This window comes from Protopterus annectens, chromosome 16.part0 (assembly GCF_019279795.1).
Source record: "Protopterus annectens isolate FY-2018-M chromosome 16.part0, PAN1.0, whole genome shotgun sequence".
In the NCBI taxonomy this organism is placed as follows: Eukaryota; Metazoa; Chordata; order Ceratodontiformes; family Protopteridae; genus Protopterus; species Protopterus annectens.
In genome coordinates, this window is record NC_056750.1 from 138,864,060 (window position 1) to 138,890,091 (window position 26,032).

Below are 26,032 nucleotides of genomic sequence, written 5' to 3' on the forward strand. Positions count from 1 at the left end.
AAGCACACATTTATTAATACTTATAGTAAAACAGATAATTATAAGCCTTGTAATATGGGGTCATATTTACTTTGTTACATTGACTGAAGTTTGAGTTTTTTTTGTGTAACTTATATATATATATATATATATATATATATATATATATATATATATATGTATTTAGTTTCTTACACCTAAATATACACAATGGACAGAAAAAATATAATTTGCAGGGTCATGGGGTTCTGAAACCTGTGTTGGCACTCAGTAGGTACAAGAAGTGAAGCTCGTCCTCGCTGGGATGCCAGTGTATCACAGACTGTATATACACTCTCAAATACAACACACACACATCTATGGGTAGTTTGGAGGAATAACGATCTGCAAAAAGCCTCTGGGTTGTGGGAGGGAACTATAGTACACGTACAAAGTGATGGGGACATGAGAGGATAAACGGATTCTGTACAAAGGGTACTACTTGTCAGGAACCAAGCAAATGAGTACTATGAAGCAACAAAGTTCTGTTTCTTTGTTGTCATATTTGTTCTACTTAACAATGACAGTAACCTAAAGATGGAAAATCAACTTTTTTTCATTGAGATAATAAGTGATACATTTCTGGTTCATAAAAAGCAATAGCCTTCCTTCGAGGCAGAATTTTTATTTATTTATTTTTTTGAGAATGCACTCTTACACTTCTGTTTTCCTCCTCTTCTAGTTTACCTGAGAGTTTATGCTAATTATTTAAAAAAGATATTGCACGTATTCTACAGTCAAATGATAATCACGAGTCTGGCATTATTTGCTGACTGTATAAGGCTTAGTAATTTTTTTTGAGAGATTTCGGTTCCATTACTACAAGAATCTACACAGAAGTAGTTTGAAGACAGCAGGAGACATCAGCCTTAGAACATCAGAAATCACTTAAGATGTTTTAATATGCTCTTCAGGAACTACAGTTTTAACAACAGTATAAAACAGCTAATTCACAGTATTTATAAAGTACAATCGCTAGGCACACAACACATCTACCGTTTGTTTTAGGGGCTGTCATTGTGTAAGATAATTCACAGGAAAAAAAAAATGAAATGGACTTACCAATCAGAATGAACCCAACTGCAATGAGGAAAGCAAGTATGTAGCCTCTGATTGGCTCCTTATTTTTCCCATAACCTTTTCCAAAGAATCCGATTACAGGATACAGCTTGTCCTCACAAAGACACTGAAAGAAAACATAGAAGACAGCAAAGGAGTGTCACTTCTCATTTGGGGTAGTCATTGTAAATGCTTACACTTCATTTGGGGTAGTCATTGTTAATGCTTACACTTCATTTGGGGTAGTCATTGTTAATGTCAGCACTACCTGTACAAGTCTTTCTGCCTTCCTTTTTTTGAGATGAGGTTAATGGTTGGAAAAATGTGAAGGAAAATGCAACATTAGTAAAGAAAACTGCTTATTTCTAGACCACATATGGTTTATGCAAACAATTTAAGGCTCCCCACACTGTGATGCGCATCTTCTCATGAAGAATGAATGGTTTGCAATGCAGAAGACTAAAGTTTTATTTAAAGAGAAACAATCATTGTTAAAACACACAGCTGTAGTAATCTTTTTACTAGCTTGCACTGAAGGATGGGGGATTAGCAAGTACAGAGTGTGAGGAAATATAATTCAGCCTTACAGGTTTCACAGTGTGACACTGTTAACACAAACAAAAGATAGAAGTGTCACAAAACTGAATTACGATGTTTATCTCCATAGGAAATAGCAGTGAGCAGCAGACATCATCACAGTTTTTATACTGTGACTTGATTAGTGCTTGTGAAAGGTAAGGGCACTGCAGTTTAGAAAGTCCATGTACACTCGCATGCCAGGTAGTACTAATAATACTGAAAAATATATGGTACTTGAGTTAAATAATTTCTGTAATCCCATTGATATGGTAGTATATACTCATTGTCAATGTAGAAGTGTGAACATCTTTCAAGGGGGAAATTGCACATTCCAATGTCTCAAAGGTGCAGTGGCTTATTAAACAAGGTTGTACGGAGGCAAAGTTCACTGCATAGGGAGTTTGAGGGTGGGGGTGGGGGATTGCCCTCCATGGGGGTGGGTAGATTGCCCTCCGGCTGAAAACTAATCTTGCAATTACACTTTGAATTGTATTTATTTATTTGAGCAGAAATTGAAAATACAACATTCGTATCATATTATAAAACTAACCCATTGAAGGTAGGAAAGAAAACTTGCCCTTTGTTTAACAGACTATTCTTCTTCTTTCAGCTTTTCCCAGTTAGGAGTCACCACAGCAGATCATCTGTCTGCTCATGATTGGCAGTGGAGTTTTATGGTGTTGAGTTGCCAGCCCGGCGCCCAACCTTCCACAGAAGGCCCACACATGCACACACACTCACATCTAGGGCCAATTTGGAGAGTCCAATCCACCTACTGCATGTCTTTGGGATGTGGGAGAAAACCGGAGCACCCAGAGGAAACCCACGCTACCACAGGGAGGACATGCAGACTCCGCACAGAAGGCACCCCAGCCGAGAATCGAACCGGAGAACCTCTTGCTATGAGGTGGCAAAGATAACCACTGCACCACCGTGGCCACCCTTAACAGACTATTGATACCTGATAAAAAGTGAGTAGGGAGACACCCAAATTTATCACATTTGAAAGATTTCATAGTAATTCTGACAGTTAAGGTAACGTGTCTTACCTGGAACACTTTGGGGGCAGAAACAAGGCAGGCCAGAGCTGAGGAAAGTGTAGCTCCAAAGATTCCCGCAGTGATGAGAGGAGCGAAACCAGACACCATACTCATAGTCTGAGGACAAGAAAAGAAAAGTACTCATAGTAAATAAGCCAGTTTCTGTTATCACAGGGAAAATTGTGCATTTTTGTTCTATAAAATGATCAGAATTTTAACCCGAGAAACACACTGATAATTACGGCCCACAAATGTATGAGTAGTCTAAAAATACATTATGTCAAGAATATAATAGTACTATACTTGTCAATTCTTAGCTGAAACAGTAGAAAGGATAGACGTTTTCAAAATAAAGTGCTAAAAATTCAAATGGATAGTATATATCTGAAAGCTGTTGCTGTCTTTCACCGTTCATTGGAATTGCAATATAACACATTATGTACATTTTTTGAGAGCCATTGTGGAATAATAAATTCAGATATTTAGAAATCATCTCTCTTTATCAAGTAGATAGTGAAATATAAAAAAAAAAGTGAATGACCTTTGAATACATTATGGTGTAATGTTTCAGAAGCTTTTGGCAGAATGGGAAAACAAATTGCTGATGACTTACTTTTTTTAAAATTAACTTTTTAATTTATTAACAAGGCACTAATGTCTGTTCTATATGCACTTTAACTTAATCCATTTTGGAAACACAGAAATTGTATCTCTTCTTTAACTAATGATCACACATTTCCTCACAGTTTTTATTCAGCCATAGCCAAACAACCTGCAGTTACACAGCTATTTGACAGTTTGACCTTTTCATTTCAGCTTTACTTAAAAATGCTTTCTGTGTTCAGACTTGAATATTTTACAGCAAAAAGATGTCTAAATTGGCTGTAGAATATTCCAGACTTATACAAGATGCAGTTTAAAAATAAATCCCAAAGTTAACTACATTAGTACTTTATGTCAAGATTCTGACTGTCAAATAATTTGATCTCAGGGTTTCCATAAAAAAGTGACCTTTAGCTCAGCACAACACAGCTTGCGAACAAAATGGAAGTGATCATTCAGTTAGTCAATAAATCAATCTATAAGTAGGTCATTGCAGTTCTGCTGAATAGATAGTAGCCTAGGGCCTGACTCATTTATCATACATTTACGTGAGTTGAGAGACAGAATTACAGTCAGTGGTAGAACCGTCTAGCTTTAGTATGACAGGTAAGTACCTACAGATATGACAAAGGTGAATGACTAATGACCGTTTCTTGTACTATCACCACAGGCAATACAAGAATAATCAGTGCCATAATATGGACAAAAGTTACCTGATAGTAATTCATCAGTCCATACTGACAGTTCTCATTTGTTCGACAGTCAGTGAAATTCCAACCATAGTTGCACTCCAGTCCTTCACAGTCTGATGTAGCGTTGCCGATCGCTATGCCATTCAGCTCAGGTACCAGTGTCTCATTTAATGCAGCTTCCAGTGTGTCATTAATGTTCCCAGAGGCATCCCGCAGGACACATGAACCTTACGATAAAAACAATTCACTGTCAGTAACTTGTCAACCATAAATTAGGTAATTACGAAAATCATGTTAGGCGTGGGAAAGTAGTGGGGTACAGATTAAGGAGAGATTTCAAGGGAGCTTAGGAGAAGGGATATAGCTTTGCAGAAGAAACTACACAAGGGGCTAACTTCACAAGTAAGGCAAACTCAATAGATCCTATGTCTTCTTGTGTTGACAGAGATAAATGCATATGTACCACAGAAACTGCCATGTCATATCTACAGCACAGAAATGTTAACAGAGAATCTAATTATTTCATACCCCATCACAGTCATGCCAACTATCCTGAATGAGTTTTCTTTTATGAATCATCTTTCCTTTATCATCTTTTTCATGCTGACATCTTTAGGGATATCTCGGTCTTTTTTTGTCCTGACCCAGATGCATTAAACCCATTTAGAGTACTTCCTTAAGAAGGTTTGTCATTAGATTGCTTGCTGCATGGCTCTGTTAAGCTCACAGTGAGGCAAAATATGTTGTTCTGGGTCAAAAACAATGGCATTTTCAGTGGGAGCCCACACCAGACTCAAGCCAGTAGCCGGAACTCGCTCACTCTCCTAAAACCCAATGAAGGCTCTCACCACTGAAATCTACTGTGTGTACACTTTTTTATATTCTGTTAATATTAGGGAAAGAGATTTATAATTTGATCATAATGCATTGGTTTAACCTTATTTTATTGGTTTAACTGGATAGCTGACCCAATCCTTATTTTGTTTAACTGGATAATTTGTTTGAACCTTATTTTATTTACTTAACTGGATAATTAACCTGATCTTTATTTTATTTAACTGGATAATTTGGCTGAAATTAATTGTATTTATTTAACTGAATAATCAATCTGATAGTTGTTTTATTTGTTTAACTGGATAATTGACCTGATATCTTCCAAACCATTTCAGCCATGACCAAACCCACAAGACTAAATGCAATACATATGGAGAATTTGGGGCAGCCAATCAAATGGCATGTTTTGGAGAAGGGTGATGAAAGTAGAGCACACTCAACACCTAGAGAAAACTCAGACCTAGAAAAAACTGCAGACAGACAATGGAAGGTCAGTATTGAACCCCAGATCCTAAAGGTGCGGGACAGAAACTTTAACCAGTGAACTGGGGGTGACTTTGTGTGTCAAGTGGTAAATATGAGAAGGCCAAGTTGAATCAGATTTTTCATCTAAGTCAGTCACAACTTTGTTTCTGATCTGATAATTATTCGTACTATGCCAGTGAATATTATCTATACCCAAATGGCTAACTGTCCCCACATTTTTGTCCCTTTTAAGGTATGCTTTCAGTGCCTTCTACAATCCCTGCAGTCAGTATCACACCTGAGTAGGCAAAAATACAACTGGAATGACCTTCTCAGTGACTGGACTAACTAGCAGTTTGTATGCTAGTCACAATGGAGACAACTTGGCAAAATCTCCTGGGATATAAATACAAGACCTCTGTGCTTCTGCTGTTACACCTTGGCTGGCTACTATTATGGACTATGGACTATGGATCTTGTCTTGATATTTTAAAGTACTTATTTTCTAATTTCCATTTTCCTCATGGTTTCACATGTGGGCTTTGTTCATGAAGTCTTGTTAATGTATTGGTGAGTTTTGGAATTTACTATACAGTTTATTTTGTGTGTAGCACACCAAGGTGTGTAAAATTTTATAGCCTTTATTTTTGGGTCAGCTGCTCCTTGTGCTGGATCAATGCCTTGTTTATTGTAATACATCTATTAAAAGTCTTGTATTTTTTATTCATCCATGGACTTTCCATGGACAAGGGACACACGTGCTGCTCCCACTGAGTCATGTGACCAACAAAGAAAGTCTCTTTGTGCTGGGTAGTACAGCTAACAATTAATACTGTAATTTTTACAAAATGGGCTCTCTCTTTTCTGATATGAAACTGGTTGTTGTCATTCTGTAATGGGTATTTCTTTGCTACCTTTTAAATAAAAAGTACTGTTGATCTTTGCTCTGTCAGCCCTAGGCATGAAAAGCAGTCACATTCAAGATACAATGAACATTCAGCATAAAGCTGACCATTATTGTCACACCTTAAACCAAAAACATTATCTGGGCCCGGCTATAACATCTTTTCAGTTAAAGAAAGACAAAAAATATGATCACCTTTTTTCTAATTTTCACACTGATCCTTTTTTCAGATAAATTGGAAATACTTGGTAATGTAAACAGTATTAAATGCAACTGCTTTTTGATGAGTAGTTAAAAATCCTCTCATTACATTGTTATTGTCATCAAATTAAGACGGGGAGAATATGTTGTTATTCTACAAGTGGAATTCAGCAGACTTTTGAATTCATGCTTCCCTTTGGCAACTTTCCACACCCCAAAAATAAAGTAAACAGAACTGTATAACGTAAATGTAGATTGAGGATCAATTAAAATACAGTAGATTTAAATTATTATAAAAAATAAAGTAACAGATAGCATAGGAAAAATCAAACACAAACTGGTCCGAATCACTTCTAGTGCACATGAAAGCTAAATTTATGAATATTATGTTCTTGTTTTAAGGGAATTTAGTATCACCACATTCATACATCAGTATTACCACTTTAATACCAAACTGCTGTGTCACCTATTGATGATATGAAGTTGCCCTCATTTTAAGTGCCCATGAAGTAAGACCGGAGTGACCAGACTCCATAAATGATAATAATGATAATTATAATAATAATAATTTTGCATTAACAATTTCAATGTTTTATATGATAGCTCTCATTTTAGAAGTGGCATAACATCTTCCTTGGTCAGCTGGCACTGAGTAATAGATGACTTTCCAGGAGAATAACATCACTGAAGTGGATATTATTCTTCAGTACAGCCCACCCACTAATCATTGGTGCATATGCTGCAATTGAGAAGGCTTACACTCACCCTTCAAGCCATTATGCACATGTTAGCATACATTCTAAGACATGCAACCTTGAAGCCGTTATGCACGTGAGCATACATTCTAAGACATATGACCTTGAAGCCTTTATGCACATGTGAGCATACATTCTAAGACATACAACCTTGAAGCCGTTATGCAAGTGAGCATACATTCTAAGACATATGACCTTGAAGCCTTTATGCACATGTGAGCATACATTCTAAGACATACGACCTTGAAGCCGTTATGCACATGTGAGCATAAATTCCAAGACATACAACCTTCAAGCCGTTATGTACTTGTGAGCATACATTCTAAGACATACAATGTACATTAATGCACTATGCTTTTTGAACATACCTATTGTAGCTGAAACTGCCAGGTAGGATATTGTTGTCCAGAAGATTGCCAGTAGAGTTCCTTTGGGAATAGCAACTGCAGGATCCTAGAATATCAATAAACATAACACATAATAAGGGACCTATAACAGCAAACAAGACTTAAAATGAGGGTCTGTCCATGGAATAACAGCTTACAGAATATGAGTCACAGCCTATACCATTGGGGAAGCATTTTTGGGAAGCATCCTTACAATAAAAGAGAATGTAAAGGCCTGACAAAATAATGGATGTGAACATACATTTGCAGACTGGAAAACCTAGAAAATATATGTACAAAGAATTAAATGTGACACAACAATATCAGTTATTTTCAATATATAAACTGCACAGCAAAAAATTGCCATAGTTCAGAAAATAAACAAATTCATCTGAGGACTACCAAGGGATACTCAGTGCATGGCTATTCTAAGAATGCTACTAATACTTGTACATAATTTTAAAATATTTGCAGACAATTGTCGACTTCAGCTGTTAACCTAGTTCTAAATCTAGCTATATACACAGATAATAATAAATATCTCCATCACCTACAAGCAAAAAATGGAGGTAATCTTACTTGGACTATATCTTTGCATTATAAGGTGTGTGGTTACCAAATGTTTCATATCCTGTTGTTTCAGAAAGAATTTAACTTCAACCCATCATTGCTTTACAACAGTACCCTCATAATATAATGCTATAAACCAAATGGCCCACTTTAGTTTTTTATTTATTTATCCTTTGTTAATCGGGTTAGTCCTACTAGGCTAATGGCCTCTTTTCAGGGGAGAATTGGAGGTGGTATTTATGCTACTAGGGGAAATTTGGCCAGGGCATTGAGGAACTTTCCCAACTCTTTTCAGCAGGTGCCGTGGGTTCTTTTACATCCACCTGGGCTACCTACTACTTAAGTAGATGACACCTTGGTTTAACATCTCACCTGAAGGATGGGTTTCATTCCATGCTATAAGGAGATACTGTTCAGATGTTTAGCCATCTTATTTCCATCTTTAAAACATTGTCCAACTTTTAGACCTTTTGTCATTCGAAGAACTTGCTACACTTATCTTGTGCAGTGATCTGTACCTGTCCATATTGACACAATGCACTGTTACTGTTGTCTGATACCAATGAGCTTGAGCAGCTCCAAAGTGCCTCTGATTTTGTGGACAGCATGCTGACAGGGTCATTACATTCTGACCATATTAACCCATGTGTTGCGGAATTTATGTTGACTGCTGGCTACAGTAAGGTTGTTATTTACATCATATTCTTAACTTAGAGTCCTTCAGGACTTGAAGTATACCATATTTTATTTGTTAATTAAAAAATGGCAAGACATATTTTATTTGGTTGTCATATCTTTGATTGCTGAGACCCTCCATGCCCTTTGACCCATTCATTCCACTGGTTGACCATCATCACATTGCTATTAGCTGCAAGAGTTCACTTGAGGTGAGCTAGTATCCTTGAGTGTTCAGTTTTTTTAGGCTCTGCCCTTTGTTATTGTCCCACTGTCAGGATGTAGCATTCTGTAGAGAAACTGCTGGGTGCAGCTCCCATTGTTTGCAGAAAAGCTGACACCTCCACTGTCTACTATGGGTCGTGGCCCTTCTGGAAATCTCCTTCCCATTCTCCTGTGACAGGTGAGCTGGCAACTCATTCCTAACCCTCTTGCCACTGCTCAGAAACTCTAGAATCACGATTCTGCCTCCTGTGTCACAGTCTGACCTTCATCTTTATGGACCACAGAGTCACCCAATCTTCTGTCTGTCTTAAAAATATATTGATTCTCTGTCTTCTTATCTGTCATCTCCATTCATTGATGAGGGGCTGTACAAGTTTGGAGACCTCTGATTGGCAATCTCACTACCATGTGATGGTCCTATTGAATTCACAGCCTCACTGACTTTGCATCTGTGGCTTAGAAGTTGCTTTTAAGAAATCCCTTAAAACATATCTCTTCAAAAGGGATTATTGACTAATCTAAGACTGCTTTCAGCATATGTTTTCTAAGCTACTGTGTTGTCTTTATTCACTCATTATCTGGTAACTCGCTTAATCCAAATCAGTGTCTTGGGAGCTAGAGCCTATCCCAGCACTCTGTGCATATAAAGTATAGAAACTTATCCTGAATGAGGTGACAGCTCATTGTAAGATGCCCACACACTCACTTCCAGGTTATTGTTTTAATTTTTGTACAATATTTGATTAATGGCGAAACAGAACAAGCTGAAATACAAGTACATAACTGTAAGTGCCTTCTGTATCTACACAACAAGACAGCCTAAGCACAAAAAAAGAGAAAAAAATGTTTTCTTAGATGTTACTTTACCTTGAGGTCTCCAGAGATATTGGCTCCTGCCAGAATTCCAGTGGCTGATGGGAAGAAAATGGAGAACATGCCAAAAAAGGATCCACTCTCTCCTTGCCAGTGAGGGATGAAGTTTTCAGCAAAAATACTTGCTGTTAAATGAGAAATATAGGGTTAGATAATAGATATGGTTTAAAATTCATTACTTGCCACGTATTATTGTATTCTATTATATATTACTGGCAGAACATTTAAGGATCTGTGCTTTCAGAACTGTCATTTGGTCCTTTTTCTGAGATAATTTTTAGTTAGGCATATAGGTCAAAACAAAAACACTAAGGGAATTAAAAATGCATAGAAAAGACCTAGCATACTCACTTCAGGGGAGTAGGAACACAAATTGTAACTTAACTATGATTTGTAGCTTATACAATATGTAAGGGAATATGAAATGTGACTTCCTTGCAATCAAAGAGGCTGCAAGAGGAGACACAAGAAATCAAACCTAGAAATAGGACATGGCACCTCATTGCCCTAACTGAGCTAAAGTGCTTATTTTTTGGTAACTATAACTGTGAGAGTCAGCTGATTCAAAAGAACATTTCCAGCTACAGCCTGAATGCTTCAGCTTGTTACCTGGGTAGCGGAAGAGTCATTTTGGAAGATGGGCTGGGGCAGCTACTGCAGCACTATCATCACAGGTGAAAGGTGTGGGTTCTGGGTTTATTTCTCTGCACTACTGACCACTAACAGAAGCTGAAGGGTCAGTAATATGCAGTGATATAATGGAAACACAAACACTCTGAGCCCAGCACCATCCTTAGCCTGAAGGATGGGGTGGGGATGGACAACCATTTGACTGAGGTCATCACATCCCCTCCGTGGTCATGCCAGTACAGGCTCCAGTCTCAGAGTGGATGGAAGACTGTGCTGATGAGGTTATGTGGCAGGAGGGAGAAAGAGCAGGAATGCTGCAAATAAGGGGGCCAGTGCTGAAATGAAAAAATACACTTACATAAAACCATGGCTGTTTCAATCTGTTTAAATAGCACATACTTTGAATTAAGTAATACACTGATTGACATAAGATGGGAATAAAGACAAATGGCTGCTGCAGACCATCATCCCAGCCACCTTCTCCAATGCTAGAATTACTAGCTAACAAATATCACCACCTTTCCAGACTGGAGCAAACAGTGTAGCACCAGTGGTGCTGGGCAGACAAAAACGAATTTCAGAATGTCTGTTTTATTCATTTACTTGTTTATTCTGATTTCTGATAAGGCTAGAATGTAGTACAGCGGTGATTTCAAAGTGCATGTTTATGTGTGTGTGTGTTTGTTTGAATCTGTGAGATGATTCACTGTGTTTATGTGTGTGTGTGTATCTGAGTGTATGTGAAATGACTTGCTGTGTGTTTATTTGAGTGCATGTGAAATGATTCACGATGTTTATGTGTGTGTGGGTACGTGTACAGCTGAATGGGCCTTCTTAGGCACTTACTTTATGAGGCACAGTGGAATACCAGCATGCACCAACACAAAAATTGAAATCATTCCACTCTGTACCTATTTGTAACTTATTAAATATGGGCTGCAAATTCACAGCCTGTATTCTTCCCCGGCAATCTTTTTTATATAAGTGTGGCTAATTAAAAAGCTGTGGGAGGTGCTGATGAGGCTGTGGTTATTGTGGTAATGTTGATGTTTCATTTTTTTTTTCCAACATGCACGTTTGCCTGTTTCTTTGCTTTACCTTTGTAGTTGAAGAATCCCATTGACTGTTTCTCTTCTGTTGCTGGGATGACTGTGCCGATGGCATAGTTAACCAGGGATACCAGGATCACAAGGAAAAACACAATCTGAGCCTGTAAGAGAGGACAGATAGCAGGTCGTGAGGAGGTTTACACAAGTATCTAAGATCAGAAAGATAGTTTCAGATGGTGCATGCCTTGAGGTAAATGATTTTGTGTTATTGTCACTGAAATATCGCAATCATCATCAATTCTGCATTGTCTGACCCACCCAGTGCATCTATGTTTATACAACCACACTTACTGCCATCCAGGCTGCTTTGCCCTCTGGTCCTAAAAACTGCTCCAGGATTGACATGGTAATCTGTTTCTAGATGTCTGTGCAAAGTAATTTAAAAATGGCATGTGTATGTAACAAGGATCCCTTTGAATAATCTATTTTATGAGTACTTGTTTGCTGACTGTCTTTTATTAAGGCTTCCTTGAAATGAGTCCATGAAGACTGGAGTTATTCATGTATGTGTATGTCTGTGTCTGTCCATTATGCTCTAGAGGGATTAGGTAGGGAATCAATAGTCTTTACAGGTCAGCCCTTGTATATTGGTGTGACTGGTTAGAAAAAAATGTTTCTGCTTTCACATAGTTTCAGAATGAGTCACATGTTCCAGTCATATTCTCAATTAAGAGCCATACAAAGGAAGGCGCATGGACAAATAGTAAAATAAATGCCTATTGAAGCAGATCCAGAATCTCCAAATTCCTTTTTCTTCTTTCGGATGTTCCCATTAGGGGTTGCCACAGCAGATCATCTGTTTCCATTTCTTCCTGTCCTCTGCATCATGCTCTTTCACACCAACTGCCTGCATGTCCTCTCTCACCACATCCATAAACCTTATCTTGGGCCTTCCTCTTTTCCTCTTACCTGGCAGCTCCATCCTTAGCATCTGTTTCCCAATATACCCAGCATCCCTCCTCAGCACATGTCCAAACCAATGCAACTGCGCCTCTCTTGCTTTGTCTCCAAACTGTCCAACCTGAGCTGACCCTCTAATATACTGATTCCTAATCCTGTCCATCCAAGTCACACCCAGTGCAAATCTTAACATCTTTAATTCTGCCACTTCCAGCTCTGGCTCCTTCCTTTTTGTCAGTGCCACTGTCTCCAGCCCATATAACATAGCTGGTCTCACTACCCTCTTGTAGACCTTCCCTTTCACTTTTACTGATACCCGCCTGTCACAAATCACTCCTTACACTCTTCTCCACCCATCCCACCCTGCCTGTACTCTCTTCTGCACCTCTCTTCCACACTCACCATTACTCTGAACTGTTGATCCCAAGTACATAAAGTCATCCACCTTTACCAACTCTACTTCCTGCATCCTCACCATTCCTCTACCCTCCCTCTCATTTACACACATATATTCTGTTTTAGCCCTGCTGACCTTCATTCCTCTCCTCTCTAAAGCATATCTTCACCTCTCCAGGGTCTCCCCAACCTGGTCCCTACTCTCACTACATATCACAATGTCATCTGCAAACATCATAGTCCACGGGGCCTCCTGTCTGATCTCATCTGTCAACCTGTCCATCACCACTGGAATCTCCAAATTCCTATTCCTGCAAAACCTTGCAATATCTGACCCCAAACAAATAACTTAAATGTACTACAAAATGAGGCCGCAGGTCATCCTAAGAATGGTAATTTATTTAATTTGTGTAGCTCAGATTTGCACATTAGGTAAAGAAAAATTAGTCGAAATATTATACTAGAATGTAGCAGCATGGCTGTGTAGATGTAAGAGAGCTAATGCGTTAGGTAGCACATGCTGTGCCTGTCATGTCTCCCAACAGAATATACGTTTAAAGAAAAAAATGTTCCAAAAGCTTTTCAGTGAAAATCTCTATCAGAATGAGATGGGAGTGGGGGGCATATTGAAGACAGAGAGTAAGATGCAGTGGACCATAAATAACTTATCTTTTGCATGTGCTGTTTGTTATACACTAAACTGTACCATGAAAAGGAATGTCAAGTTATCAAGTTATTAAAAGGCACAGTTGAATAGTAAACAGCCAAATCTTGTGTGAGACATCAAGCATCTAAACTTTGAGGAACTAGGCATGGAAATGACTTTACAGCTGCAGAGGCTGTCATTGGCACTAGAAACAAACCTCCTTTAAAGAATTGCTACAAATATCAGGATACTTCCAGATAGGTCAAAGCAAATATAAATGCACTCTGGACAAAGAGTCATGTCCTGCAAGGCAAAGACTGCTGTTTAATTCATCTTATGGAAAAACACCAAAACTAATTCAAATCTTAATGCAATGCAAGAAACAAATTCAAAAAAGTATAACCTAGATAGCTTGCTTGTGGAAGAGGCAGGAAAGTGTGATGTGATAGCAAAATATGCAGTTCTCAGAACACTCATGTTGATGTAAATAGAGGAGGAAGAAAGTGAAATGGATCCATCACTGTAGAGGTGAAGCAGTACTGTGTCAAAAATACCGGATACAGAAAAGGTAAGGGGGTATATATTCCCCCAAACTTATGAGATATGAATGCTGCAAAGATGCCATCACCATTTCAACATGAGGAAGATACAGTTTTAAAAGCACAATGTTGTTAATTTCTGCTTCATTGTTAAAAGAGCCAGAGAGGTAGTAACTGAGCTTCAACAAGTCATCAAAAAAATAAATAAATAGTAAGAGTAACAAAGGTTTCAAATACAGCACTAACTTAACCAGACTGCTACCTCATTTACATTGTTTCTGCAATACAATGTCTGTTAATGCACACACTTTGTGCTCTGTAAGTTAAAAAACTGCCGATAGTGTTACCATAAAGGAGATATTTTATTCTGTTCCTCCATTCTCATTCTAGCTAAAGTAATTTGATTAAATAATAATAGATATGGTGGCACACATGGCACCATTACACTGACCTTGGCTTCCCACTCCATTCCTGCCAGAGAAATGGCCAGCAAAACAGTGACGGTGATCACCCCGATGATCCGGATATCATTGACTGGATCAACTATTGTGCAGTTGTATTCCTTGAAACAAAAGAAAGCAGGGGAATGTTACTCAGTTTATTGTAGAAATTTACAGCATTGTGGAGACAAAACCGCTGAAATCAGATTTCCCAAAACACACTGAACATATGCAAATATAGAACTTCCAAAATACAACAGCAAACCACTCAGCACGTATTTGTTACAGGGAGCTGTATCAGCTAAACTCCTGCCTTCATCACATATACACACACACACACTCTCTCCCTCTCTCTCCTGGTCTGCTGTACATTCCGGTACTCTGTTAGCTAATCCCTGCAACCCTCCCTATATTATTATGGCACTTGATTTTTATAGGAAATGGTAGTTGGTCCAATAGCATCAGAACATTACTGAAAGTATATCTAAAGAACCCCACAGGCTAAGTTGAAGACTTGATTATTGCACTGCTCCTTGCTAAAACAAACAAAACAAACACAGTCGGGACATAGTCTAACATGCAAACTAAAAAAAAAAAGTCTGGTATCACTACCAGTATCAAAAAGTAATGCAATACACAAAATAATTCTCAACAATGTAGTTAATAAAAGTTTAATAAATAAATTGAGTAAATACTGAATAACAACAAATATTACTTGAAAGTTCTCTCATATTTTTACATTTATTAAACTTGTAAATGACTAGAGTATTGAATTTTCTATATGAAAATACAAATATTGTGAGGATGATTTGATATTCACATTTCACATATCAGGAATTTTCTGAAAATGGGATTTAATAAAATACCACCAGAAAGGTCAGTGTATAACACAGCCCACTCATGGTAGCTAATAACACTGATACTATTGCTAAAGACAGAGATGTTGGTCTGAGCCCAAGATGGGGCATATTTCCTTACCATCATCAAATCTCGAACAGTCTCAGCAAAGCCAACTGTATGCATGGCAACTGCTACAGCATTGGCAAAGGCAAAGATAAGGCCAATGGATCCACCAAGTTCTGGGCCCAAACTTCGAGAGATCAAAAAGTAGGTTCCACCTGCAGTAAGTAATCAGATGTGTTCATCATGAAAGGAAATCTTAGAGAAAGAGTAACATAACCACTTAGCAACTAGCAAAATGTGACATTTTCTTCAAATGGCAGTATCATTTCAGAATAATAAGTAAAAGAATAATGTACTAGGCAGAACTAGGTTTGAGTCCCACATTTTCTACTTATATCCTGTTTAACCTTGAAGAAGTTACTTAGTCATAGCAGTTTTCTAACAATGCTCCTGAGAGTCTCGAAAACAGGCAGCAGTTTTAAAGAAAGCAGTGATTAAATGCTGTAGATATTTTTTTAACTGTTGCATATGAAAATAGTAATACATGAAACATTAACCGTATTTAAGTTGGAAACAAAATGCAAATGATCAGGATTCCTATGAGGGAATGATTTTACCCATTGTGAGGAGGAAGACAGCTCTGATCTCTGCATTGATGACACCAACAGGAGAATTGATACATACCTTCATCAAGGAGCCTTGCATGCCCATGATGTACAGCAGTGCACTGCATAGTTGGGAGACTGTGATTGTGCACGTGCCCATGATGTACAGCAGTGCACTGCATAGTTGGGAGTGCACTGCATAGTTGGGGGGCTATGGTTGTGCACATGCCCATGATGCACAGCAGTGCACTGCATAGCTGGGAGGCTGTGGTTGTGCAGCAGTGCACATGTATCTCCTGAGAGCAACTATGCTGGCAGGGTGCAGATAGGGCAGTCTATAGGATCTGCAAACTGACCCAGTCCCTAACACCTGACTTTCACCTTCAATAAGGAACTTCTATAGGGTGCTCAAACCAAATGAGGAACAAATGAGTCAATTGTGTCCAATAAGGGAACCATTAGACTGATCCCGTGGACAAGGAGAGAAACATTTTAGAGGGCTGCCATGTCTATAAGACAGTAAAAGTACCCATTTAATCAGGAGAGAAACAGGCTTGAACCCCTGGTAAATGACAGGAGTGACAGGACTGAGGTAAAAATGAAAAGGGGTCCCTCTTTCCTGGGTGACCTCAAGCCACCCATTATATTCCTGTTTATTCCCTTACATATTAGATATATTAATTAATTGGAAGGGGAGTAAGGACTGAGTAGTATATATTATCCTCCTGCAGCCTGCACAGTGCAGGTAGGTGTTGGAGCTTCTTTAATTATGGCATAATCACATACCCCTTCCATTTGGTGCAAAGGAGCATTATTGGCAATTCAGGAAGTATGCAAACTCTTCTGCTCATGCTCATACTGTACAATATCTGCTGGATGTCCTCCTGACTGTCACCTGCCTTTCATGGACTCTCTGGTTTCCACTTAGAGCTGCCAGGAAGAAGAAACCTGACTCTGTAGATGATACCCCTCATGCTACCTTAGCCAGTGATTGAACCCAGGTTCCCAGCAGTGTACACAAGGACCCTGCTGCCTGAACCAGTGATTGAACACAGGTTCCCGGCACTGTACAGAGGGACCCTGCTGCCTGAACCAGTGATTGAACACAGGCTCCCAGCACTGTACACAGGGACAGTTTGTCTGTCTGTGCTGCCAGATCAACATTTGAGACAAAGAATATTTAGTTCTTTAGCTACATGCATGAAAGCAAGTAGCAGATTCACAGTCCATATGGTCTCTATGGATTCACAGTGTGTGGCTGTCCATATCTGCATTCCCCCAGTACCATATCATCCTGTTCCCCCTTTCTGCTTCCACATCCCATTGCTGTTTCTTTCACCAGGGTATTCCATTCCTGCTGATAGCCATATGTTCCCTTTATGGAGACATCATCTGACAGACATATGTTCAAAATGCCCACTACTCTTTCTGTAAAAGTGCTTTCTTATGTGTCACTAGATAACACAGACTCAGGACTGGTGTTGCGTCAACTGGTGCCCTAGGCAAAAGGTCTCCCCAGTCCCTCCCAGCACCTCCCTGTGCCCTCATCCTGGTCTACCTACACCATTCAGATTACTGGAAAAGCTCCCCTGTTAGAGCAATGCCCTAGACAGCTGCTTAGTTGGCCTATGCCTAAGGCTGGCTATGCATAGACTTATGTTATACAATGCTCTTTTCCCAACTGAACAACTCTGCATGAGAGAACTCTCCAGGTTGCTTATGTTAATCAGAGTTCAAGTAGCTGATACACTGGGAATAGCAGTGCAGTAACTGGTCAGAGCAATGCCTACTAGTTATCTTGGATCTTCACATACTTAGCTCTGTGTTCTTAAATTGAGCTATATAATGCCTCCCTCTCTCTGTCCCCCCGGTGACTGGTCATACTTTACTCATTATTGCTGCAATAAATTAACTTATCTGGCCTTTGTAAATCACAGATCATTAATTTACTGTCTGAGAACAGATTATCTGCTTTGCTGCCTATTGCCCCATCCACTGACATCTACATGGTACTTCCTTGAAAGCATTGTGCTGCTCTAGTTCTGAAGCATGGATGGAAATGTAGTACCTGATTTAACTTTTCCATTGGTGGAGATGGCTGAGACAGAAAGCCCAGTGATGGTTGTGACAGCAACAGAAAGAAGAATGATGAGCCAGGTTAAACCTGCAAGGAAAAAGGAAGATACTCCGTTATCATTTACGTAGGTCATATCATTTCACATTTTATTTTATTTATTTATTTATTTTATTTTACATTTGTTGACTGGGAGAGTCCAACTGGATTACAAATCCATTTTCAGTGGTGGCCCGGGGAGAAAAATCTTCATATTTTCATGTTAGGTGACAGTCTAAGCAGTAATGGAGCTATGTCTTCCTACTACAAAAAGTAAACACACACACACACACACACACACACACATGCACACACATACACATACACACACACACACACACACACACACATATGCACAGTGTGGTACTACAATCAGAGTACTGAAGTGGATAAGGTACTGGTACTAGACTGCTCACACTGCACTGCAGTGATTACATTGGGTGACGCAGGACTACAGTGCAGTGATGCAATAGATGTACTCCTTATAGTACCACTGCAGCATCTCCACTGGTTATGGTACTATACAAACAGTGCTGCCCTTCAGTAACTTGGCTCACCATGGGACAGCCCTACTGCTAATGTGTTGCTGTGGCTGTAGTGGATAAGGTACCACACCATGAGTGTTATGCAGCAGTGCCTGATATTCAGTGGTCAAGGAACCTTATACCTAACACTATACTGCATTGTTTCACTAACTGTAGGCAGGAGCGGCCTTAGGTCAACTGGTGCCCTAGGCAAAAGTGCTCCATGGCACCCCCACCACACCACCCAGTTCCCCCATCCTGATCTACCTACATTAAATAAATACTGAAAAAGTGCCCCTGCTAGAGCGGCGCCCTAGGCGACCGCCTAGTTGGCCTATGCCTAAGGCCGGCTATGACTGTAGGGCCACTTATATAGAACTGTGCTGCATTGTTTTACTATCTATGGGACTACGTTTCTAGCACTGAACTGTATTGTTTTACTAACTATGGGACCACATAGATAGAAGTTCATTGCCTTTAGTGGCAGTGAAACTACATACTTAGTTCTGCAGTGCACTGTGTTTAGTGTCAGTGGACCACATATCAAGTACTGTAGTGCACTGTCTTTATTGGCAGTAGGACATACCCTTGAGCTGTCCAGAATTTCACAGAACGTTAAGATTTTCCTCTCATATTTTGATCTGTCCTTCATAAAGTTTTTGGTTCTCTGGCAAATTATTGAGGATTGAAGTCATTAAATAATGACAGACATTTCAGTTTCACATTTCATAGCCTTCAGAAAATACATGCTAATGCAAAACATGTTATTTTAGTAACTTTCTAGGTATGTAAGAGCAATATTTAAAATCTGTTCCCAATTTTGGGCCTTTGTGCCCATTTATTTTTGTCCGTGTCACGAATTCATGCTCTAAGAGGTTGAGATATATGCAGTGGGATCACATACCTATTGTACTGCACTGTCTTTATGCCTGCGGGATCAGTGGAACAGTGGACTACACAGGACCACATAAGTAACTGTAGTTTCTTTAGTGCATTGTCTGTAGTGGCTGTGAGACCACACACTGAGCAGACCACTGCTCTTTCTTTATCAGTTATGATATTGCATATTTGTCACATGACTTTTCATTCTTTAGCTATGAGATACCATGTTTAGCTCTGTATCACATTGGTTATTGGATCACCTATGCAGCATTGCATTGTTTAATTCTTACTCGGTATAAAGATGCATACCAAGCACTTTTTTCCCACTGTTTCTGCTACCTATGGTAATTTGTGCACAGCACCACACTGAGTTATCTTCACTCGCTGTGAGACAATATAATAAGTACACTGTGCATCGTTACCCACTGTGAGACAATATAATAAGTACACTGTGCATCGTTACTGGCAGACTGAGGAAGCATACGTACAATATGATCTTCACTCGCTAGGAAACAATATAATAAGTACACTGAGCATCATTACTGGAAGACTGAGGAAGCACATGTACAGTATGAAGTAAATGCTGTTGGCTGGTCCTGTGACCAGTGCACAGATATTACTGGCAGACTGGTGAAGCACATGTATAATATGAAGTAAATGCTGCCGACTGGTCCTCTGACCAGTGGACAGTTGTTACTGGCAGAATGGTGAAGCACATGTACAATATGAAGTAAATGCTGTCAGCTGGTCTTGGGACCAGTGCACAGGAACTACCCTGCACCATCCACCATCAGTATTTTAATACTCTTCTGTTACAGCAGTGCAATGCAGTGCCTTCATTGCACACAAGTACAGTGCAGTGAGTCTGCTCAGGTATCTCACCACTAAGCAAAACACTGAAGAGTTAGCATCACCACCCATGGACTCACTGAATATGGTTCAAGACTGAATTACCCATATGGGTGGTGGACGACAAATCAAAGGAGACATCCAGAAGGGAAGAAACAGTTTCAAAGGAGGTTGGAGGCAAGTAGGGATAGAGGGGAGGTAGAATGATAAATGTATTTAAAAGGCAAAATAGATGGTCTTATTTTCTGATTCTGCTTTAAGAAAATGAAATATAATCCAACATGATACCTAAAACCTAAACCTCATGTGCCAGGGAAAAAGACAGTTAGAAATGGCTGGTAAAAACAATGATACTCTTCAGGGGGAACAATCTCAATGGTGTGATTTCTTTTTTTAATACATTCAGTCAGTCATACATTGTCATTCTACTCCTGTGTCTATTATGGAAGCAGAATGCTCTGTTATTTCTCACCTTCATATATTAGAAATACAGTCAATATTTTGAATAACTATGTATGAATTTACTTGACATAGGCTATCCACTTCTGTAGTGTGTCTTGTTGCTTGCAGTCCATGTTGTATTCTTGATCACAATTTATCCTAGTAATATTTATACAAATATATTACAATGTTTTTGTTTTTATCTGATGCTGAGCTTTTCTCCCCTTGTATATAATTACTCATCAACTACTCTGTGAATCTGTTTTGGAGCTTTTCTCCCCCCGGACCACCTCTGAAAATGTGCCATTGGCTCAGCCGGACATTTCCAGTTATATAAAGACAAATAAAATAAAAGAAAGTGAAATAAAATGTTTAGAATTTGCATATTGTAGTTTAAACAAGAAAATACATACCTATGCCAGCTTGGGCAGTGATCCATGGTAACCTCAGGTACAGAATGACTCCCCAGATATTTAACATGCAGCGAATCTGGCACACAAGGAGAGAGAATAGCAAGATATGGGTCACAGTGTTAAACTTACGATTGGGCTCTAAACCACAATTTGTCTGTGAAAAAGAGCATTACTTCAGTCAGCACATTTAATCAAGGGTTAAGAATTTCCTGAAATTATTTGCATCTCTCTTAGGTTTCCTTCTGGGGCCATCCACTCTGCCTGCTGCCATCCTGTTGATCCTGTCTGTTCATCTTACACCTTTCACTCTTTGCCTACCTTAGCAGGGCATTTAGCCTTTTATGTACAACTAGACTTGCAGCAAGAGAGTTTAGTGCCACAGGCAGCACACCCATTGAATGCTGCCCCCTACTGCTTATAAATGTTCACAACCCCTTAATGATATCTTGTAAACTGTTATACCGTTTTTAAGGTAGGAGTGAGTTTTTATGCAGGAAACTAATAACTCACAGATACCTTTGAAAGTAAAGAAAAGTTTGATGGTTTACAAGCTGTCAGTATGTGATAGCCTATTGCATAGTGACAGCTTATACAATGTTGGTGCCTGGGGCAGCTGTCCCCTCTGTACTGCTCTTCTTATGGTTCTGAGGCATATCTCTTGTAACCTAAAAGCATTCATTAATTTTGCAGTAGCTATTACACACAAGGCATGGAGTTGTATCAGACATAATCAAAAATTTATCGTCAGGTTTAAGTGAACTGAACAGTGTCAGACCCATTTAAAACATAACATGGTCCACAAAGGTATGGGTAAATGTAAAATGTGGGTATGTGTGAGCATGTGTATAAGCATATGTTATATAAATTTACACACACACACACACACACACACACACATATATATATATATATATATATATATACACACACACACACACACACACACACACACACACACACACACACACACACACACACACACACACACACACACACACACACACACACACACACACACACACATGTGTGCAGTTTAATAAATTGCTGTCAGTATGTTTAACACTTTTTTATTTTACTTTAATGTATAAGGATGCATTTTGTATATGTATTTGTGGAAACAATTCATATAATTGAACTTTCATAATCTCAGACGTATTTAACACCAGCAGAAGTGATCGAAGCTCATTTGATTGCTTATGCCAGTGTTAACTCCATGCAAGATTGTCCACAGTGGGGACTGGGAAATTGCCCTTTCCCCACTGTAGAGTGATCTCAGGGTTGGTATATATAATTAACAGGGGGTTTGGGGGGCTTGCCCCCATGCAAGAAACGTAAGTCTTTTGTTTTTTTCACTGGTTTGGATTTTGATCTTTTGGGATCGCTCATTAGCCGTTTGAGATCTGTGTACTTTGATGCTTAGAAGTACATCCATATTGTATGTATACATACCTTTACACATTTTCAAAGGCAGACTTTATCTGTTTTTCATCAGTTGTACAATTTATCCTTGTAGCTACCCTTATAAGCCAGTTCTTCTGCTTTCTTTGAGGAAACTGGAATAGTAATTACTTCCTTAAAGATACAGTGGGCCCTTTAAGATGTATATTCATCCCTGAAAGCAAATGATTCAGAATTTCTGATCCAACAAAATTCATCGAAACATTACGACATGCGTTTTACTAGACATACCATGACTCCCTTTACCCAGCCAAAACGGACAGGTTCTTTGACTTTGGGATCTGGAGGTGCCTCCACATCTGGGGCACCTTCTGGTGGAGCTGTGCCTTTGGGAACTGCCTCTGGATCAGTGGGAGCTGTTTGTTTGTTCTCCTGAAATAGAAAAAAAAAAGTATTAAATGGACTATATGAATCCTGATAGACAAAGTGCATTTTTACATTTCAATAAATATTCTGCTTAGCTAATGTAAATTATAAAAATCCCCATTAGAAGGGAGCTCTCCTATCTCTAAAATACAAAGAAATGTTTGTATGGTGTTGTCTTCCTTTTCATATCCAGGAAATCTGTTGCTTAACAAAGATGCCTTCCTACATTTTGGCCTTGAACTTATTAACTGACTTCCCCGGAGAACTGGCTTTGGTCCAGGGTGCTACTAAGCTGACTTGCCATCCTCACCACTGTATACTTTTTCCTATATTTCTTGGTATTATGAAACTTATAAAACTTGATTTCTAAAACTCCTTCAACTTCACTGGTAGAAACATCACACATCTTTGTACAAATTCCTGAGAAAGCCAACTGCAAAGGTCCCATTTCTGACAGTTTTCACTTTGTATGGTCTTACTTTAGTGCCAGTGATTCAACAGGTAACATATTCATCTTTAGTGCAGGATGATCAGAAGGCTGTGGGTTCTATTACAACTTCAGATACTTAGATACATTTTTCCAGTACTGGCACTGCAGTACAGTGCAAGGGGAGTTGGGTGGGGTGGGCTGCTGCACTCCTGAGGGTTCCCTGCTTTAGAAGAAAAGTTAATCTGAGGTTCCATCTACCTGAGTTGGAGGTAGCTCAAGTAGATGTAATGATCATGGCACTTATAAAAAAAAAAAAAAAGTAGGGAAAGTTTCCTGGTACACGAAGTATGAATATCACATCAGGCCTCCCCTGAAAGGGGCTGTGGCCTGGTGGGACCAACCTGACAAGAAAGAGTAAATAAATAAAAATAAATATGTTTATGAATATCTTTAGAAGTACTTCATTTTTCATTTCACTAGTGCACATCAGGTAATGTGTGCCAGTGTGATGGTGTACATCTGTCTCATTAAAGGAGCACATCATGTGATATGTGCCAGGATGATGTGTTTATGTACACCTATATTATTTAAGGCACACATCAGGTAATGTGTGCCAGGATGACATACATGTGTACACCTGTCTCATTAAAGGAGCACATTCATGGATTTTGACAAACTGTGCACAAATGCCACAATAACACAGAATTATTCAAGTGAGGAACTAACAGCACTGGAAACCAGAGTTACTCTTTATAAATAAACAATGCACTTCCCATACTTTTGCATAATGTGATTTCACAGTGTACTCCGCTTTCTTCCCACATTCTAAAGACATGCAGCAGATGTAAAATGCATAACAGAATCACATTAATTTAACAATTTCCATGACAGCTACTTTGAGGTCTACACAAATGCAGTATAATAAGAGCCAGTTAGTGTTATCTGATATATTGCAAAACAGAGAATTTCAATATATGTGGTGTTAACTGATATATTACTAAAACACAGAATTTCAATATATGTATCTTTTTTTGTTTTAAGGTAGAATTTTCCTTTAAGGTCCTGAGATTTCTGTGTAATCAGATGATTGACTTTGTTTTTTAAAATGGTTCAAAGACAGCTATATCAGCAGTTAGACGACCAATGTGGCATCACTCCAGCATTGCTCTCTGTCTTGCTAGCAGGCATCCTAGCCCTTAATAGGGATATATTTCTCACTAGAATAGAAGAAAATACGGACTGGCTTTAGATCTTTAACTCCTGGACACCTGAAGTCAAAAAGCAATGTTTCTAAGGTATTGTTTATTGAAATCCAGTATGCAGATGAGCAGGCATCCTTATACATACCAGCAGTGAGCTCCAGAATGTACTAGAACACTTTGCAGAAGATCAGTGAAGTCTGTAACTCCCAGCCATCCTGAAGAAGGTCCGTATGGTTCATCAGCATGTTAAATGCTGGCTGGAGAAAATGTGTCTCCGACATGTGTCAGTGAGAGGTAAAGCCTGGACGTCTCTAGCTCTTCTCCATTTTTGGTACCATCATCTGTGTACAAGTCACTGTGGGGAGGACCATTTCCTTTTTTTTTTTTTTTACAATTTATCCATTTGCTCACTGGGTAGGTGAACTAGTTATCATGGACCCTTTTTGTCCATGACCAGGGTCAAAAAGGCAAACGTAAATGTGATATATAAGGTTAATTTTTAATAGCCAATCAACCAGCATGTTTTAAGGAGGAAAGCACAGAAGTTCAGAAAAAAAGACTAATATGGGGAGAAAATGCAAACTGTATACAGGCAGTTGCTGGAAATCAAGATTGAACCATATCCTAGAACCTTAAGACAGATACCTTAACCACTGATCCATTGTTGTAGTTCAACTTTACCAGTACCTCAATGACCGGACATTAGGGCATTTAAAAAGAAGTTCATTCTTAACTTGTAGGACTCATGAAGCCAATTTTGAGTCATATAGTGCAATACAGGGCTTCTTGTTGATTACATTTTCTGATCACATGGCCAGTGCTGATCATGTTCTAATATTTCCCCTAGTAGCAGAGCACCAAAACATATTTTGTTTGCCAGTGCAACAGAACATAACAACAAATATATTATACTTAAATACCAATTATTAATATCAGAACTAGGCTGTGGGTCTAAAGTGGGGCAAGAGAAAGTTTATGATGTGGATGACTGTGAAGTATTTCTAAGGATTTTATTTTAATTCTGAGACTTTAGACAGGCAAAGTCTTAGAAGTTGTGCAAAGAACATTACATTGCAAGCATTACAGGAAAATTGGGCCAAGAAGAAACTTTGTGAGATTTTCTTGTGCCTCACAATTAAGAGACATAACTAATCATAATTAACTTGCCTCACAATTATGAGTACTAGTATTATCAAGTGAAAAACAAATGATGCTTATGAAGTTCTAAGTGGAGACCTCTCTACAGCTGTACTTTTTAGTTATAAGGATCTAGGCTGGTTTGCCAAAAAAACACACTGCTGAACGCA

The 26,032-nt window shown here is 38.9% G+C and overlaps 1 protein-coding gene across 1 annotated transcript in view; it reads right to left on the reverse strand.

The window, feature by feature from the left end:
• The window catches only part of LOC122790342 (solute carrier family 12 member 3-like), a 71,726-nt gene extending 48,750 nt beyond the window's left edge, over positions 1-22,976 (reverse strand). The window contains exons 1-11 of the mRNA XM_044057859.1: positions 22,959-22,976; positions 21,270-21,345; positions 18,116-18,211; positions 15,518-15,657; positions 14,551-14,661; positions 11,608-11,719; positions 9,874-10,004; positions 7,519-7,603; positions 4,013-4,218; positions 2,706-2,813; positions 1,081-1,204 (exon numbers count right to left, since the gene is read on the reverse strand). Coding sequence (XP_043913794.1) covers positions 1,081-1,204; positions 2,706-2,813; positions 4,013-4,218; positions 7,519-7,603; positions 9,874-10,004; positions 11,608-11,719; positions 14,551-14,661; positions 15,518-15,657; positions 18,116-18,211; positions 21,270-21,345; positions 22,959-22,961 — 1,192 coding nt within the window. The 5' untranslated portion in view covers positions 22,962-22,976. The remainder of the gene's footprint in view (positions 1-1,080; positions 1,205-2,705; positions 2,814-4,012; positions 4,219-7,518; positions 7,604-9,873; positions 10,005-11,607; positions 11,720-14,550; positions 14,662-15,517; positions 15,658-18,115; positions 18,212-21,269; positions 21,346-22,958) is intronic.
• Between the last annotated feature and the right edge of the window lie 3,056 nt (positions 22,977-26,032).